Raw genomic sequence first — 18,610 nt, forward strand, 5'->3', positions numbered from 1 at the left:
CAACAGAGTGGGGGGACCATGGCCTATATTGACATGCCCAAATTGAATTTTATTTTTCAATTTTCCTTCAGTTAGAAATTAGAACCATCTATGTTATCTATCAAATTCTATAACACATATTTTAATATGATGATATACTGATTTGTGAAGAACTACAGCCTGCAGTTTTTTGTCTAATATCAGTTGAAAAATGGAATTGGATGCCAGAAGACAATAACCGCCAACAATGGAATTATATTGAGGTAATTATCTAAATTTTCAGCAATTTAATTTAATTTGTTGTCTCTCTTGCCATTAAAGATTGATTTATGCATATAATATTTGAAGGAAAATTTTGATTTCCAATGTTTTTGGAATGCCAAGACATTCTATTGGTTTTATCAATTTTGGTAGTTCCAATCAACAATGTGTTGAAGACTTGAAGAAGCATGTACAATCTTTGGAAATAAAATTGGATGGATATGAAGAGATAAATGTTGGATATCAAGAGACCAAGATTGCATATGAAGAGACCAAGGAGCAGCTTGTGCAAACTCAAAAGCAATTGACTTCTCTTCACAAATTTCTACTAGATAAATTTGGAAGTGAGTTAGCTACTTTCAATCAATATGTTTTACCCTCTTTGTTATAATTGGTTAGAAACTCAGATAAATTTGTTTTTTTTAAATCATCTGCAAGCTTTATTTCTTTTCTTTCTTATCATGAAGCTAATTCTTTTTGGTTTTTGTGCAGGTGTGATAGAGTAGATAACACTTCAAAGGACTAGGATGCATAGAAGAACAGGTCCTGCAAGATTGATAATTGCAAAGAGCTATACTTTTTGTTTAGGAGAATGATTCATGTAAAATTAATGATATTTTGAACAATTAGGTAATCACTATCAATTACCCAATAAGTTCACTGGCTTGGACATTTTCTTTTTTGGGATTAGACAATGAGGTATTCTTTAAGTGTTGAACTAATTGGGGGAAGGCATTTGCCCCTCCACGAGATACTTATAATGAGATTTGAAATGCTTGAAAAATCTGTCAGTGTAGGGCAATTAAGCCACATGTTGTGGTTTTTTTTCCTGATACATACATGTTGTGTGTTTCACTATTATATGAAAAATGTTAGTTACACATCAAATTATGAACACATAATACCTCAAGGCAATTTTGCATGATTAAAGGGTGTATCATGTTATTTTTTAAAATACATACTAAATAATATAAGTATAATTTTTAATATTTATAAGATTAATAAAATATGTAATATTATTAATTTAAAAAAAATGAATTTCATATATTTAGCCATGGTCATGAATGTGGCTAAAAAAAGCTTTGAGACAAAATTAGCCACATTTTTCAATTGTGGCTAACTATATAGTTTAGCCATATTTATAAAGTGGCGAAATAAACAATAATTGTGGCTAAATAAAGGCTACCACACTCATTCAAAATGTGATTAAGTTAAAAAAAGAATGTGGCTAAATTATTGCAACACCAAGTTTAGCTACATTTTATCAAAATGTAGTAAAATATTTTAGCCACATTGTTTATCATTGTTTGCCACATTTTTAAATGTGGCTAAACAACTTTTTTTTGTAGTTCTCTCACATTTTTTTTTTATCGTTAGATTAAAATCTAATCACCAACTTTCACTTGATATTATTTTATAACAATTAATTTAGACCTAACGATAAAAAATGATTGTAAGATATTATAATAAAAAATAAATTATAAATATAACCTCTCCTTATTTTAAACAAATTTGGTTTTCTTACACACTTTAAAAGTGAGATTACTTTTTGCTTAAAATATTAACTTTCTTCAGAAGTGATTTATGTGGGTTCAAACTCCTCACAAAAAGGAAATATCTTCTAAAATCTATATACTATTTAAATTAAGGGAAAAATATTGTAATAACCAAGTTGTGTTACTACCATGTTACTACCAATCAATCTCACCGTTAGATCGATTATGTGAATCCAATGGTTATATTTATTTTCATCTTTGTATGGTTATGATCTTTCATATTTAAAGTGAAAGCATTAAAATGGAAAATCATAACCATACAAAGGTGAAAATAAATATAAAATATTAAATTTGAAAAATCATAACCATATAAAGATTGAAATAAATATAACCGTTGGATCAACATAATCGATCTAACGGTGAGATTGATTGGTAGTAACTTGGTAGTAACACAACTTGGTTGTTACAATATCCTTCCCCTTTAAATTAATTTGAATAGTTGTTGTAGTCAAATGGTTTTTTTTTTTTTAAGTATGTATTGTACTTGATAGATATATCATTGTCATTACTTTCAAGTGTAATTAATGGTTCTTTTCGAACTCCCTTTAAAAACAAATATCATTTAATTATTGTGATTTGCATTTCATGCGATCATAATGTATATCACTTAGCTCTTAAATATCCTTATTATATAAAATATTAAAGGTTTAAATATATTCTTAATAAATAAAAAATTAAACATCATTAATTAAAAATAAAATTAAAAAAGATTACATAAATTCAGTGTTAAAAAAATTTATTTAATAAAGATAATTTATTTAAATCATCATATATTATTATAAAATAGAAATTGTTAAAAAAAAGCGGTATGAAAATATTCTTATTTATGAGGTCTGTTAAAACCAATTCAAAGCTAAAAGTTTTGTGCACATTTTCAAATAGTGAATTATCTGTGTAGCTTAAATTTCTGTATTTTTATTATGTGATTAATTTAAAACGACTTTATTTTCGAATTTGAGAAAAATATATAGATATTTTAGTAAATTCTATAATAGAAAATAAAATTGAAAATTTCAAAAGAACATACATTTTTTATTGAAAACCCTAAAACAAGTAACAACCTTAGATTATAAAGAATAATTTTTTTATCAAAGGGTGGTAGCTCAGTTGGTGCATGAGAGCTAAGCAGGTGGGGTGAGAGCATGTGTGCGAATCTTCCCAGTACCACATTTGAGAGAGGTTTAAGTCTTTAATTCTTTAAAAAAAAGAATAATTTTTTATTTCTTGTGACAAGAGAAACATTTTTTTATTATTAGTTTTTAAGAGAAAATTTATATCTACAACTATTTTTCTCTTATAATTATTACATTAAAATTAAATTAATAATTATTACTTAAGATTATTTGTAACTGTTAATTTAATTTTAATTCAATGATAATAAAAATATAAGAGACTTTTATTAAAAATAAAAAAATGAAAGTACTAGGGTTTAGTTGTTGCCTCTCTCTTTCTTTTAAACCTCTCATACCAGTTTTTAACACACAGAAGTTGTGGATTTCGTGATCTGACAACCTAGGAGGAACTGAACCTCTTTGTAACCCAATCATGAATCCAAACCTTCTCAGAAACCTCTCTTTCTACTCGCGCCGTCTTCGCCACTCTCCCTTTAACCACAGACCAAACTCCATTCCTTCACCCCTCTCTCTCTTTGCACCCACCTTCTTTTCTTCTATCAATGATCCATCCCCTTTCACGCATACCCAGAAGAAACACGACCCTGTTGATGTCGAGGATATTAGCAACGAAGGTAACTTCGTAAACCCATCTTGTGATTTTCAAACTTCTCTTTGTTAATTTTATTAACTTCGATTTTATTGCTTTGCGCTTCACGTGTTTGATAAAATGCTCCTGTGAATGTTTACAACTTACGTCGTTGTTTGTCGGCTTGAAGCAATGTTTTAATAACCGAATGTCGAGCTGACAAGACCCCACTAATTATTATGGTTCATTCTGTTAAATTTGGGGTTGAACCGAATTGATCAAAATAGCATAGTAATTTGTAACGGAATGGGTTTTAAAACACTGGTTTCAAAGTTTTGATTCTAGGGTCTATGCTTAAAGGTTTTGTTTTGTTTTGTTTTGTTTTTTTTTTTTTTCTGGGGGTAAAGAGTTTAAGAGGCGTGTGGCAAAGCTTCAAGATGGTGATGCGGAGGCAATACCTTCGGTGTTTGAGGGTATATTGCAGAGGTCTTTAACTGGCAAGCCTATAGAAGCTGACAAGGAGTTGATGAAGGAAATTTTAGGAAAGGGTACAGGGTCAGAAGAAGAAGATGATGACGACGACGACGACGATGATGAAGACTACGAGTTGGATTCTGATTTGGAGGGAATGAGTGACATTGATTATGAAGACAAAGAAGTTTTTGATCTTGATTTTAAAGGAAGGAGTGGGCCGATAAAGAAAAGACTAAGAGATGAATGAACTCGCAATTGCCAGTGGCAGTCAAGATTTCAAATCAACCTTGGATTGGTTTCGTATAACAGATAACAAGAGAGGACTTGGAATACTGCTGTCAGACTATATTGTATTTGTTTTTATGCTAAGGTTGTAGCAGTTTACCTTCTGCCAACATTTTATCTATGTTTAGAAATTTTGTCTTCAATCTCAACGAAGAAATTACATCATAAAAACTATAATACTAGGGCTTATTTGGTCTTGTTCCTCCTGTGGTAGTGGCACTGCATTTACTTCTATGTTGGCAATGCTACTTCTACAATTATAATGACCCTAACTGGTAAATCTTAGTTAGAGATTTAATTTAAGGATTTAAATGCCATAATTAGATTCAGTGAGCGATTTCGAGTATTTTGACTGTAATCATGACTATGTTATGAACAGTGCGTTCTGCCGGAGAATTTACAGTTTTGTGAATTAACCGGTAGAGCTTAAAATGAGCAAAATAATTTTAGGAACATAATTTGAAAATTCTGATGACAAATATGAGTTCAGAACGAAAAATTGTATAGTCTGGCACTTTCCGTGAAAATCTCGTGAATAGTGTTTCTACCGGGTATTTTGTACTGCTGTTAAAGCAACCGGTAGAGTCCAGAAATAAATAATTGATGAAATAAGAATAAGAAAGTCCAATATATGCCAAGCAAGTCAATATAGGCCCAAGAAAATGATAAGTTTATAAGTTTTAAGTTTCGTAAGTAAAGGAAGTACAATTAGTGATGCACAGTGCATTTCGTCAAAAACGGTGCAAAAACCATACTGTGAATTATGAATATTGTTCCTTAGGAAATAAAAAAATTAATGTAAATGATTTTAGGAAATAAAAAATATGTTTGTAGCTTTGAGTTAGTTCCGGGTCAATTTAAGTTAAAATACGCGATAAAAAAAAAACATCCGATGAAAATGGCCACATGTGCCTATATAGCCTTGTCACTTAAATGAAACACTATTCATTTCAGATTTTCTTCTTCTCTCTCTTGCATGGCCGAGCTGCACATGGAGGGGAAGGGGCTAGGGTTTCAAATTTTCCTTCTTTGATTTCTTCATCATCCATCCACCAAATCCAATGACCCACCACATGAAATTGATTGGAAACCACTCAATGAATCCATTCCACCTATCCATTTGAGCTATAGTTGAGTGTGTGAAGAGTTATTCCTCCTCTCATTTTCGAGTTACTATTCATTGGAGGAGAAAAAGTGAGTTTTTGGATGGAGCTTGGCTTGGAGATTGCTCTCTAGGCTTTGTACAAGTGTTTAGAGGTAAGAAACCTCTATTTCCATGATATTATTTTGATGATTTAAGTTATGAAATTGATGAGCATATTTTGTTGGGAAATAATTGATGTTAGAATGTGAAATTTATGATGGATTATTGTTGTTTAGGAAGTTATAGTGTTGAGTAAGCATCCACATGTGATATAAAAATTTAAAAGTCCTATTGCATATTCCTCCTAGGTTTCGGCCATCATGGAGTGAGTAGGAGTTATTGTGGAAAAAATTATATTATGTATTGTGAAGGTATAGTGTGTTGGAAATGAGTGAAAATGGATGAGTTAGTAAGAATGCCTAAGTAAAAAGGACTTGGTGTCTAAACTCAAAATAGGAATTTAGTGGAAGCATTCCTAGGTGTTTGCAAGTTGTAATGAAGTAACGAAAATGCATTGTAAAAGAGAAGGATCTTTGGAAATTCCCCTTGTAGGATTCGACCTATAGGGTATTTAGGGACATATTTTGTACATTTTATTGTAAATAAAATGTGTTGTAACAAATTGTATAAAGGTGATGAGTTTTGAAGAAAAATAGCATGATTTATGTTGAAAATTCCTAAGGGAATGGTTGATTAAATTAAAGAACACCAACGGTTATAAAGAGGTCTAGACTTGTGTATTGGCATAGGATTGGCAAAAATGCAAAGAAAGGAAAATAAGCGATAAAATGTATGCTTATGAAATAATTATGGTATTGCATCATTTTATTGATGCATTGTAAATTATTCTCTAGGTGTGCCTAGGGATTGAGAAGGATCGGAAATCTCTTGAAGCGATAAAAGTAACTTGTTCCACAAGTAAGCGTATTGGTAAAGCTTCAAGAGGTAAGCTCTATGTTTAAGGAGTCTTTTCCTGCTTGAGTGCTCCACCATGGTTAGTGAACTATGGTTGGACTGTATGACTGTGATTTAGATGCTTTGTATAGATGCATTCATATAGAGTTATTTGATAACATGATATGTTTTGCTCTGATGTGACTTCTGTAATTTGATTTCTGTAACAATCTCTGGCCATTGATTGTATAGTACCCGGACGTCCGCTTTGGGGTCCTCCCTCGGGACTGATGGTGTACTCCTCTGATATGTCTGGTTCCGCTTTGGGGTCCTCCCTCGGGAACACGTGCGTTGATTTCCGCTTGGGGTCCTCCCTTGGGAATGACGGCGCACATCTCTGATATGATATGGATATATGCTCTGTTCTGTTATGATATCTGTTATATGTTGTATTTGTATACTCTGTATCTGACTTTCATGCAGGAGTGAGCCAGGGGTATGGAGAATTCTCTATAAACCTGGAGCTTATTGAGATTTGTAATCTCATCCCTCCTTGGGGACACATTTTCAGGTGCCCAGATTTCCGGTGAGTCCTCACTAGGCAGGGACACGACACGTGGCTGAGGCAGTTGACAGACCGGATTTTGAGTGGCTGTAGGCTGCTACCTTTTTGGAGTGTTTGATGTATTTTAGTATTTTCGCATTTGATGGATCATGATATTGATCCTTTATTTTGTATATGGCCTGTATATGTTTTGTACATGTCTGTCAGTTTGATGCATGTACATTTGAGTATTCAGGAACGTTATATGATGATGTAGTATTCAGATAGGTTTATGTTTTGATGGCATGCTGTTAGATTTAGCGGCACGGAGCCATGTTATGCATGCGCCCATGTATGGGTATTCGATTATATTTGGATATCTGGTATTTCCGAATTGATATGTTGTATAAACTGTTTATCAGGAAATGCTTCTGAGTGGGATTGGAAAATCCCCAGTTGTCCGATTTATAGAGGAAACTCTGCCCGATTTTCGTTTACGCCGAGAAAGAATTAAGTTAGAAAAAGAAAAAGTTAGCTCATATTTTCGTAAGTTTAGTCTTCCGCTGTTTTCTGTTTTATCATATGTATGTTAATTGAACCGGCTCGAGACGGGGATGTTACAACAATCATGTTAAGTAGTGAAACCAATCTAGTCTGATTATTTTGGCGATTCATTAGGATATTAGTACGCTTACATATAAGGAAAACGGTAAAACGGTTTTATCGTTATAAGTCCTTGAAGCCATTTTTTTCTTTTTTAAATATAATGCTATGTCTCTCATGCTCAATGCTTTACAGCTGAAATTGGATTAGATGCCTTCAAATATGTCTCCCAGCCCAAGTCCAATTTTTAAGAACTTTAGGAGTTTGAATAACATTGAGATTATTAATCTACTGATTTCTTTGGTGTAATATCTAAATTAGATGAGACAGAAAAGGGGGAAGAAAAACTTAATGATCTTGGGGACATTTGTAGAGGGGAGCTTGAACCTACAGAAAACAGTTTAAGAATTTTGAGTACTTCTGTGCCAGACTTGAAAAAGGACGTAGATGGCCAATGTGTCGAAGGCCTAATTCTCTGGTGTAAAAAACAGGTAGTCTTTGTTCATGGGGGTGATGCTTGGCATCTGAAGTTTGTGAAACTGGCTCTTTCTATGAAGGAGCTTGGGCTTTCAAAATACCAACTTCGTAGGCTCTTAGAATTGGATGGAAAACGTTATCATTTGAGGGAGAGATGAGCTTACAATAACTAGTGAGAGGTAAATTGAATTGCATGATGAATACCAGTGCTAAATGTATAAGGGGAAAGAATGCAGAATTTTGTTTTTGTTCTGTTTTAAGTACACGTAGCTTTGCAGCCTTGTTTTTGTTAAAAAGGAGCTTTAAAAAGTAAATACAGTATCCCCCCAAAAAAGTATATATTTGAAGGGTCAATTAACCGGATTCAAATATTATTATTATTTTTACAAGATTCTAAATATTGTTTTTTGTTAATAAGTTTGCTTACAATGTCATCATTATTTGAAAAAAGAGAGGATAAACTCATATTGATTGTTTAATAAATAAATTAATATGCTGAAAGAAGGTTTAGGGAAAAAGAGAAGGGAATTGGTGAGGTGACCAGAATCCAGTTCAAATGTACGAAAAGAAAGAAACTTGAATTGGACAGCTGAAGTTGGGGTTATGCTATACTGTGAAAATAGCGATGCAGAATTGAAGATGCCTTGCTTCGATTTGAGGCATCCCTTTCTCCAGCTTTACTTGTGTGATCTACATTATCCTACGCTAAATAAAATGGTCTTCAGAATGGCACTTGCAAATTTCACACTAGATAGCAATGCAAAAGAAATTAAATAACTCTGCTCCTTTCCAAGGTTCTAGAAACCATTCAATCGCTTCAAAATTTTCGACCTGGACTTGTTACTTCACTCACACGTGTCTTATACAAGTGGTTTAAACTCAGGATTCAAGTTTGTATGAATACAACTTTATCTGGTAATGCATTGAAAAAGCATTCTACCAAAAAAGTTCTGGTCCCAACATATAGAAAGGAACGACAAACATTGGATACTTTTTGTATTGGATTAGTAACTTTCAATAAGCACCATTGCGCATGGTCTTAAAATTTTAAAGAAGAAAGGAGAAAGATGTGCCACTAGGAAAGCTTAAATTCTTTCATAGGAAGCTTTTCATGCAAATGTCCACACAACCCTTCAAAAGGATTGCAAGTGTTTGATCATCTTAACTGCAGCATTCAGCATATATATTTGATATTATATTCATCCCAGATTCAGTGAAATGGGGAGCAAACTGGCCCTTGAAGACAAAGGAAGAGTTAAATTTCTTGATAAGAGGAGGCAGAGGCATGAATGCATTGATGCAATGCATTCCAAGCCTTACTCTTGTTCTATTTTGATCCCTCCTCAGCAACAAGGTCCCAAAAGCAAAGAAAAACTGATTGAATTCTTTTGCAGTAGTTGCTTACTGTGTGTGTGTTGTCCACTAGTCTGTGTCTGTTGTTTCATCAAGCTACCATGCAGAATCTGTAAGCAAGCATTGAAGTGTGCCTGGGAATGGACTTGTTATGGATCAAAGAATAAGATGTTTGCAGAGTATTCTTCATTTTCTGACATTGATTCAGATGTCACATCTGGTAATATTAAGCATACTAGTGTTTCTGAAGACAAAACATACAGATTACAAGGTATGGCTATTTGAATGATTTTACTTCTGTTTAGTTGTAAGAAGAAATCTGAGGTATGGTGATACTGTCATATCATAGATCTACACACTCAGTTTTCAGTAGTTTGAAAGAATTTAAGACTTTTTAGACATAATTATTAAAATAACTAATTTGTCAAGAATGGGATTCTTTCCTTGCGGATTTAGTACCTGAAACTGGGACAAAGCTATCTTGCCTCAATCCAAACTTTATTCTCTAGGAAAGTTATGCAAATTGAGATTCCTTTCTTTCACTCTTGTTTGGTTTTATTTCCTTTTGACTTTTGTTTTTGAGACATGAGTTCATAAATGGAATGAGCTTGATGTGAGCCAATCTAAATAACATGATGAAATATGTTTGTCAGGCTAACAATTAATTCGTATTACTTTTTTATATTATTTATCTGTTCATCGATCATTCAATTAGTTTAATTTGAACTAGATAGGACCACATGAACAATAAGGTTCTCCCTGTCAAATTTTAACACAATTAAATTTCCAGATACTCAAACTTGGTACTACTAGTTAAGTTGGAATAATTTTATCCACTTTGGGCTAACAAATTCTAAATCTGAATTTTTATTTTGTTTTACCTTTTGGTTTTACTTGATATAGCTTTACATTTAATTTATTTTTTATTTTATAAGCTATCACCAAATAGAATATCATTATTTTTTTTATTAGAAAAATTGAAACCCAATTAGCAAATAGATTAACTCATTAATGTATTTGTCATTGACCAAATCCAAGATTCTTAAATTTCTTAATTCTTATTATTTTTTATAAAAATTAAGATTAAATTTATTAAATTTCATAAAAAAATATGGCAGGCCAATGGGTTGGTCCACCCAACATGCACTTGACATTGTGTACGATGAGGCTGACAAAATGCTGGCCTATCAAAACTAAACCTAAGAGGATATCATTATATTTTTATTAGAAAAATTGAAACCCAATTAGCCAATGGATTAACTCCTTAATTTATTTGTTATTGACTCAACCCAAGATGCTTAAATCTCTTTAATTCTTCTATTGATTTTTTTTGTAAGTTATGATTAAATTTATTTCATTTTAAAATAAAAATGGCAGGCCAATGGGTTGGCCCACCCTATCAGCAAACATTGAGTTGGATAAGGCTGAAAAAATGCTGACATAACCATACTAAAACCTAATGCTACCGGGTCCAAAATTACCCTGCCCAAATGTGACAACCCTGTGTGTTTTGACAAATACCAAAGTGGGACTTTTTTTATCCACCCAAGATGTAGGATGAGACTTTGGTTCATAAATATGATCAATCTCTTCTTGGTTCTCTACACAAGTCATATTAGCACTATAAAAAGATGAAGTTGTCTTTGCATTTTCATTAAACGGGAATGTACTATATGAACAATTATGAGGAAATAAAAAGAGAAAATGGATTTTATAAGAGTTATGTTGTAGGAAAAATGATTGTATAATGTTATAGAGATTCGTTTTGCGTGCCGTAATTTTTTTTTTCTTCAAAATGTGTAGGCCCCACATAATGTTGTGTATGTAGAAAAGTTTGTTGTGTCATGTTAAATGACAAATGCAAACTCAAGAGAAAATATATAAAATCATTAGATTGTACGTGGATTATGAAAATAAAATTGATGTGATACAAGATAATTGTTTGTATGTGTAAAATGTTATGGTTAGTGTTTCCCATTAAAAGGCGTGCATCATGTGAACGTTGATCACTGTCTTGGAGTGTAGATTGTGATTGAAAAGAAACAAACCAAAGGAAAAACTGGGCGTTTTTATGGGCAATGATGCTTAGTACAGTGAACCTTTTTTCATCTTCGGCCATGGCCAACTTATAATTGGATTCTCAAGCGTAACATGGCTATGGGGATGAAAATTCGTGTAACAGCCTACGCTCATGTCGGATTGAGGTCGCGTGTGATATGAATACAATCATCTTGAACAAGACACTGATAAAGTTTGTCTCAAGACTTTTACTATGATATGAGCCCGCAAATCTCAAAGTATCTCTCTTATTATGAGTGTTGATTGGACATCTGATGACACAATACAATAATCCATCAACATAAAATTTTATGACACAATACAATAATCCATCAACATAAATTTTTTTTAATTATTATGCAGATTGACATAACACAAAAAAATAACCTATATAGAACTAAATATTGCTTTAACTAACATTAAGTCGTGTCGTATCGTATCGAAACAAATAACTTGGAATAAGATTAATACAACATTAAGATAAATACAGGTCTATCCAAATACAAAAATCTCGTATCGTGTTCACGGATCATGTAATGAATTGCCACCATTCTATAGTAATCCATTTTCGGTATAAAGGTAGGCCGTAATATCAATCTCAAGTTTCGTATGGATGGATAGTTCACGATGACCATTTTATTGGTAGAGAAGTAGAGAACCAGGGATCTACGTTATAGTATGCCTATATATATTCTCTTCAAATGTCCTCAAGTAGTCTAAGGCAATTTGGTAAAATATTTGAAAACCTTAAACTTCAGAAATTATATTAATTTGTGCTTGTGCGTTAGACTAACGGTAATAGTTGATTTGTTTAGCAAACCACATGCTACTTGGTTACTCAAATTCAAAACTCAAACCGTGTAGTGTGTCATTTGTTAAGAAGGCAGGGTTGCATTAGAATGGAACATAAGAAGAACATTCTTAGAATAGAACAGAGTAATAGACATAAAGAAATGCCATCAGGAGAATCTTCTAAGTATTTTCTGCTGCTTACAGAGGCAAAGAAGAAAAATAGTTAGCATATAATCCTAGCCTTTATTGACCTTAGGAATAAGCTGCTAAGAAAAATATAAAAACAAAACATTATAATAGTGACTAAAAATCCATTATAGTTTGAAATGTGTGGTATCCCTCTTGGAGATTTATTATGTATGAAGTTGAGAGTGGGAGGGCAGGATCTCATCCACCACATCCACCACCACATTCAGCACCACATCCTGCTCCATAAGGCTCTGGATCTGCTACAGAAGTCTTCTCTTTGGATACACCATCAGCACAAGAAAAGATAATAGCTGAGATAATGCTAAATGTAACCAAAACCACAAACAATATTGCGTAGGCATTGCCAAGATTTGCATCCAAATTGTTCAACTCTTTCCAGTCTCTCACCATTTGTCCCTCCTCTTTTGGCCCTTGGAGTGCACTTAGAGGTAAGGCTTAGTTTGCTGTTTCAGGAGTGAACTTAACCCATGTTCATGTGCTTCTTATACAAGATATTATGTCATTGTTCTAAATAAAAAAACTCCTTTTCAATGCTGTTGAATTTAATTTTTCATTACTCTGGAGAAGGACGGCAAATAAACACAATTTTTTAAAACATTATCTAATATCCATGTTACTTAGGAATCTCATACACTTGAATCCGGGAAGTTCTATCATGTGAGTTTTGTTGGGTCCACTAATAAAACTGTCTTGTGGAAACATTTACTCTTATTTTACTCTTGCTGATGATGTCTTGAGTGTAGGTTGATCTTTTGTTATATCACCTTCTATTTTATTTGTTGCTTTATTTTTTGTTTTACTTTAACTTAGCTTCATTTGTGTTTTGGTTCTTTTGTTTAATTAATTTTATTAGGAATTCATGTCTTTTAATGAGGTTACTGGGTCCCTAAAGTCACAACTTGAGCTATACCTAGAGGAGCCAAGGGTTGATGCAAAGCTCAAATTAGATGTATTAGCATATTGGAAGGGTAATCAATTCAGGTATTCACAAGTTGCTTCAACGGCCAGAGATATCTTTGGCATGCCCATCTCTAGTGTTGCTTCTGAAAGTGCTTTCAGTGTTGGGGGAAGAGTTTTAGACCAATTAATATAGAAGTTCTCTCTCACAAGATGGAGTGGAGGCTTTAATTTGCACTAGAGATTGGCTTTATGGAGCCATTGGTAATATTTTCATCTTATTTATGGTTGTGATGATATTTTTGGCCATATAATTTTTTGCTCTAATTATTGTTATTACTTGTTTTATAATAGATGGTGAAATTGTACCTGTAGAAGATTTAACTGAAGACTTGATGGTGGAGGAACCCTAAAATGAACTTGATTCATAAACTAGTGTTTAATTTAGAATATTTATTGTATAATTTTATTTTGATGAGTTTGTACTTTGCACTAGCCTTGAGATATTTAGATAGATGATGGTAGGATGAAATTATGAGGTTGATGATATTTGTTATATTCTCATTTGGATTATTTAAGGTTGTTGATGTTTTTTTAGGTAGAAGACAATTCATGAAATATAACCCATCATGCCTGATATATACAAACAGAACGCCTGATGATTCAAAGGTAGTGGGACTCCTTGGAGTTACAATTTTTTTTCTCTTTTACGCCTAATGATGTTATAATATACTTTGTTTTTATTTTGTTTTGACCATTAGGAAATTAGACTAATAAATCAAAAACAGCAACTTGTGATGAAGAATAAATTTTATTTATTTATTTTTCAAAAAATCACAATTTTTTTAAATTCCAGATTTTGTGTGTCGGGTCGTGTCGACCCATGAACCGCAACGGGTCGTGTTCGGGTTCGTATTTTCTGACCCGTTTACAAAACGTGTCGTGTATGGGTCGTGTCGAATTGTGTACGTGTCGAATGCGTGTCGGGTTGACCTGTATTACCACCCCTAGTCTTCACGCATAAGTTTCAAACTAGATAAAAATGTAATAATGTAAGTTGCATAAATCGAGTTAATTTTTCCTTTTTGGAATTGGGCTTGAAAATAACATTAAGGGCTTGTATTGGTCCTTCTTTTTCCAGGGTTACAGTTTACAAACTCATGAGCTTTCATTGGCTCGATTATTGACCCGTTAAGGTTATTGGGTTATTAGTTCAACCAGTAGGTCATTGGTTCAACTGCATGATCCAGTAAGTATACGTAAATCTATAATTTATATTAAAATAGCTATAAATATACTTAAATACCTATAAAAAATGATACCAAGTTCAAATATTTTAATATTAAAAATAAAGGAGTTACTAATCTCATGTTGCTTGAGATAGTTATCTCATGTGTGTGAGATAAATATGTGGGATGCACACTTTAAAACAAAAGGAAAAAGAAATGGAAAAAAAGGCACAAAATTCGACGAGTGTATAAAATGAGATGATTATCTCCAATGAAATGAGAAAAATATTTCCCTAAAAATAATAAATTATATATCATTGTTTAGGGGTGTTCATCAACCGATTCAAACCGCGGTGACCGAACCGAAAAACCGAAAATCGAATTAATCGAAAACTGAAAAAAATCAAAAAATTTAATTGGATTGGATCGATTTTTGGATTGGTTAGTGAAAACCGATCCAATCCAAACCGATCCAATAATTTCCCAACCTTACCATCTATCTACTTGGGCCTTTCCCCAATCATAGGCCAAAACTCATATAGCAAAATTCTAAATCCAAAATCTATTAACCCATCATATTGGAGAAAGTGGATTGTGCTTGATCTATGTTATGATTTTTTTTTTGGTAAGATACATAATACATTTTTATTACATGGGCTATTGTTGTACAATAGCTCCTCTATAAGATGAAAATTTGGTTTACTTTGTATCTCAGGCAACCATATTATAAATTTTCTGTTGAAGATAAAAGATGGTAATTCATCTTTTTGCTGTATAATGCTTCTAGATTGCACAATAATTATCATACAAACTTTACAAAGCCGATACATACAAAAGATATGTTATTTGCACAATAATCATTGTACAAATCTTAGGCTTTTCCAAAAACCGAAAATCGATCCAATCCAAACCGAATAAAATTGGATTGGATCGGATCAGATTTGAAAAAAATCCAAACCGAATAGATGATTACATGATTAAACCGAAGGGATTGGATCAGATGATTTTTGCTTCCAAAACCGATCCAGTCTAGACCGCGAACACCACTATTGTCCAACAAAAGATCAATCAAACATATAATATTTGTGGTACTGGTGTTTCAGGTACAATAAATGATATCTTTAACTATAAATCAAATCAAAATTTCCTGCATATTGTATAACCAAGATAATATTTGTGTTGTAGGTACATAATTTATGTAAGTTAATAAGCTACAGATCACTCAAATATTTCAAAAGAAAACAAACCATTTGTGTGTGAGAGTGAAAAAAAGAAAGATATCAATTGATGAAAACAAACAATATATTTTTTTTGGGTCACAGATTTTTGTGAAAACTGGTAGGGTCGTACCGGGTTACATCGATTCTGTATGGCTGGTCTAATATGAAAATCGGACCAGTTTTTGGGTTGATCCCGGTCGCGTCAATCCAATTTTTATATAATTGGTATTAAATGTCAAATTGAGCATGAAATTGATCTGAATATAATCAAAAGACATCCTGAATATAATCAAAAGACATAAGAATTGTGATTAAAATATCATTCTATTCTAATATGAGTAATATTCTCATATAAAATTCTTGTATTTCGTAGGAATTTTAATCCATTGAAGCTGAACTCGAAAGGAAGCTAAAAAAATTTCACCAAGAGTGGCGCTTCAAAGTCCTTTGTAGCATGGCGCTAAGTCTTCCTATATGACAGTGCAATTTGCGCCAATGCTGCATATATCATAGTGCCAAAAGCGCCAAAATTACTAAGACATGCGCTATTAGCTCCATGACCATGTGCTTTGCATTTTTAAATTCCGAATCAAAAGATACGATAGAATGATTTTCGGGATTTTTAAAGATATTACCTGATCATTATAAAAGGTGAGTTTTTGGAAACATTGAGGCATTGACGGATTATTTGACGAAGGGAGAGAGAGAATAGAGAATAGAGCGCTTGCAGATAGCGTAAGAGGGTGGAAGGAAGATCGAAGTTTTGAAATCAACCAACATTCAATCTGTGATTTTTTCTAGTTTCTTTTTTTGTTTTATTTAAGTAAGATATGTTTGGCTAATTTTCTTTATAATTAAGAATATGAATCCAATGTAAATCCTTATTTGGTTTAATTTTCTTTTCAATAAATTTTATCTCAAATTGTTATGTGTTTATCTTGAATTATTCGTTCCAAATTCTTGTGTAAGATATGGCCAACCATATAGAAATAAGGAAGGCTAGAGTTCTAAATAGACATATTGAGATCTTCAACTAGATGGGATAAACATCAACTCTTGCTTGTTCTAGACATACACTTGTAAGATTTGCAAACTTGTGATATTCATTGCGCGTAAGGCTTAACCTAAAAGGGGTTTCTAACTTCTAAGACATTAAGATTCTAATTAGGTTAAAGGATTAAATAATTAAAACATTAAGGATTTAACCAATTATCATTTAGATGATAAATTGTTTGGAACAATAGAGATAGAAATTATAGAACTGAATAAAATCACTTAAGGGTTCAACGGTAAAATAAACCCTAACCGCGTTTTTCATTCTTGATTTACTACTTATCTTTTTTTTTTCTTTTGGAAAATATTTATTACTCATATTTAATTGTTAGAATTCTTTTCTTGCATTCAATTGTTGCTTGGCCTTTGTTCTTTTAATTGATTTCTTTAAATTGACTTTCCATTAATTAGAAATTATTCTTCCTAAAACAACTTTGATCTGTCCAACTTAAATAAAAGAATAGTGAACTAGTATTTGAAACACTAATTTTCATAGGAACGATACTCTACTTACTTCTTTATTACTTGTTCGACCACTTCCAATTTCTCTTCCAATTTCTCGAGCATATGGGACTCCTCACTTTACTCACGTGTATTATACTAGTTTAAAAGTTTGCAAAAGCTTTCGACCTCAAAAATTCTGGTCCCAGCATATAAATAGAAAGGAATGAAATGTTGGAATAATAAGGGATATTTCCACCAAACAGGATTTCACAATAAATAGATTGAAACCACGTTTCAACCCAAAATTTTAATTATAGATTAATGGAGTTTTTCGCAATTATATATATAGTCCTCATTTGGTTCAAAATAAATTGTGGACAACAAATTGCAAAACAATCAAATAAAAAATAGGTAACTAAGCTATTTTGTTTTTGTTTTTGTTTTTAAAGTTGTTATTTTAAAAAACTGAAATCAAAGCCAGATTGAATAATATGAGAAATATGTTTGTTAGACTAACAAAATTCAAACTTGAATTTTTTTTTTATTTTTTTTTTGGTAAATAACTTGAAATTCTTTTAACTTGACTTAGCCCTACTTGATATATATTCTAAAATCTAATTTGTTTTTTTATTTTATAAGCATATATCACCGAAGAACACATAACAATTTTTATTTGAAAAATAGAAAAGCAATTAGCAAATTAACCATTTTCCTAATTTGTTACTCATTGACCCATGTTTCTAAATATCTTCTTATCAATTTAAAACTTTTCAAAAATTAAATTTTTCATCTCGATCGTCTTAGGCCAGCTCGTTTGATAGCTACTTGAGTACTGTGACTTTCTCTGATTTACCCAAGACGAATCTCTTCTTGGTTCTCTACATAAGTTATATTAGCATTACATGGTTACTCAATTTTGAAACTTAACTGGGTAATTTGTCATTTGTTTTTGCTCAATGCTCACTTGCAGCACCTTGAGTACCCAAAAAAATTCTTAATTTTTTTATGTTTTAACTTGCTTCCCTACGCGCGTATGCACATATACACAGAGAGATTTCTCATATACTTAACCTCAGTGGTAGAGTAAGGGAGGGGCTAGTGGAGGTGTTCGCCCCCTTCAAATTTATATAAATCTTTAGAATTAAACATTATTTCTAATTCTTTAGTCATATATCTAATGCTCGTTCCCCTTCAAATTTACGTAAACCTTTTTTTTGGTCATATAAATAGTTATCAATTCAAAGAAAAAATTTACGTTATAATTTCGCTCCATTCAAAACAAATTCTGATTCCACCTTATTCAACCTATATTTTTTTTACTTGACATATATAATGCATTCTTAAGAAGGAAGGGTTGCATATATTAGAACGGAATAAAAGAAGAGCATTCTTAGAATATAACAATATGGAGTGACCGATATAAAGGAATGAGATTA

General features: G+C 32.2%; 1 protein-coding gene and 1 long non-coding RNA gene across 3 annotated transcripts; both read left to right on the plus strand.

Moving 5' to 3' along the window:
* The first annotated feature begins 3,270 nt into the window (after positions 1 to 3,270).
* On the plus strand, positions 3,271 to 7,118 carry LOC133298028 (histone chaperone RTT106). 2 transcript variants are annotated; one of them, XR_009749716.1, is made up of 4 exons: positions 3,271 to 3,543; positions 3,905 to 4,341; positions 6,255 to 6,345; positions 6,866 to 7,118. XR_009749716.1 is itself a non-coding variant. In XM_061497264.1 (2 exons), exons 1-2 carry the CDS (start codon positions 3,342 to 3,344, stop codon positions 4,216 to 4,218), a joined length of 516 nt encoding a protein of 171 aa, XP_061353248.1. In that variant the 5' UTR covers positions 3,271 to 3,341; the 3' UTR covers positions 4,219 to 4,451. The 2 variants fall into 2 exon arrangements, 1 of the variants encoding a protein (XP_061353248.1); XM_061497264.1 differs by lacking the exons at positions 6,255 to 6,345; positions 6,866 to 7,118 and having other exon boundaries at positions 3,905 to 4,451.
* A 1,942-nt stretch (positions 7,119 to 9,060) lies between these two features.
* On the plus strand, positions 9,061 to 13,769 carry LOC133298026 (uncharacterized). Its single transcript, XR_009749715.1, has 3 exons — positions 9,061 to 9,542; positions 13,185 to 13,492; positions 13,583 to 13,769. It is a non-coding gene; the product is annotated as an uncharacterized LOC133298026 (long non-coding RNA).
* The last annotated feature ends 4,841 nt before the right edge of the window (positions 13,770 to 18,610 follow it).

The sequence above is a fragment of the Gastrolobium bilobum genome, unplaced genomic scaffold (genome assembly GCF_033153095.1).
Source record: "Gastrolobium bilobum isolate Gb01-03AN ecotype WA unplaced genomic scaffold, APGP_CSIRO_Gbil_v1 utg8278, whole genome shotgun sequence".
In the NCBI taxonomy this organism is placed as follows: domain Eukaryota; kingdom Viridiplantae; phylum Streptophyta; class Magnoliopsida; order Fabales; family Fabaceae; genus Gastrolobium; species Gastrolobium bilobum.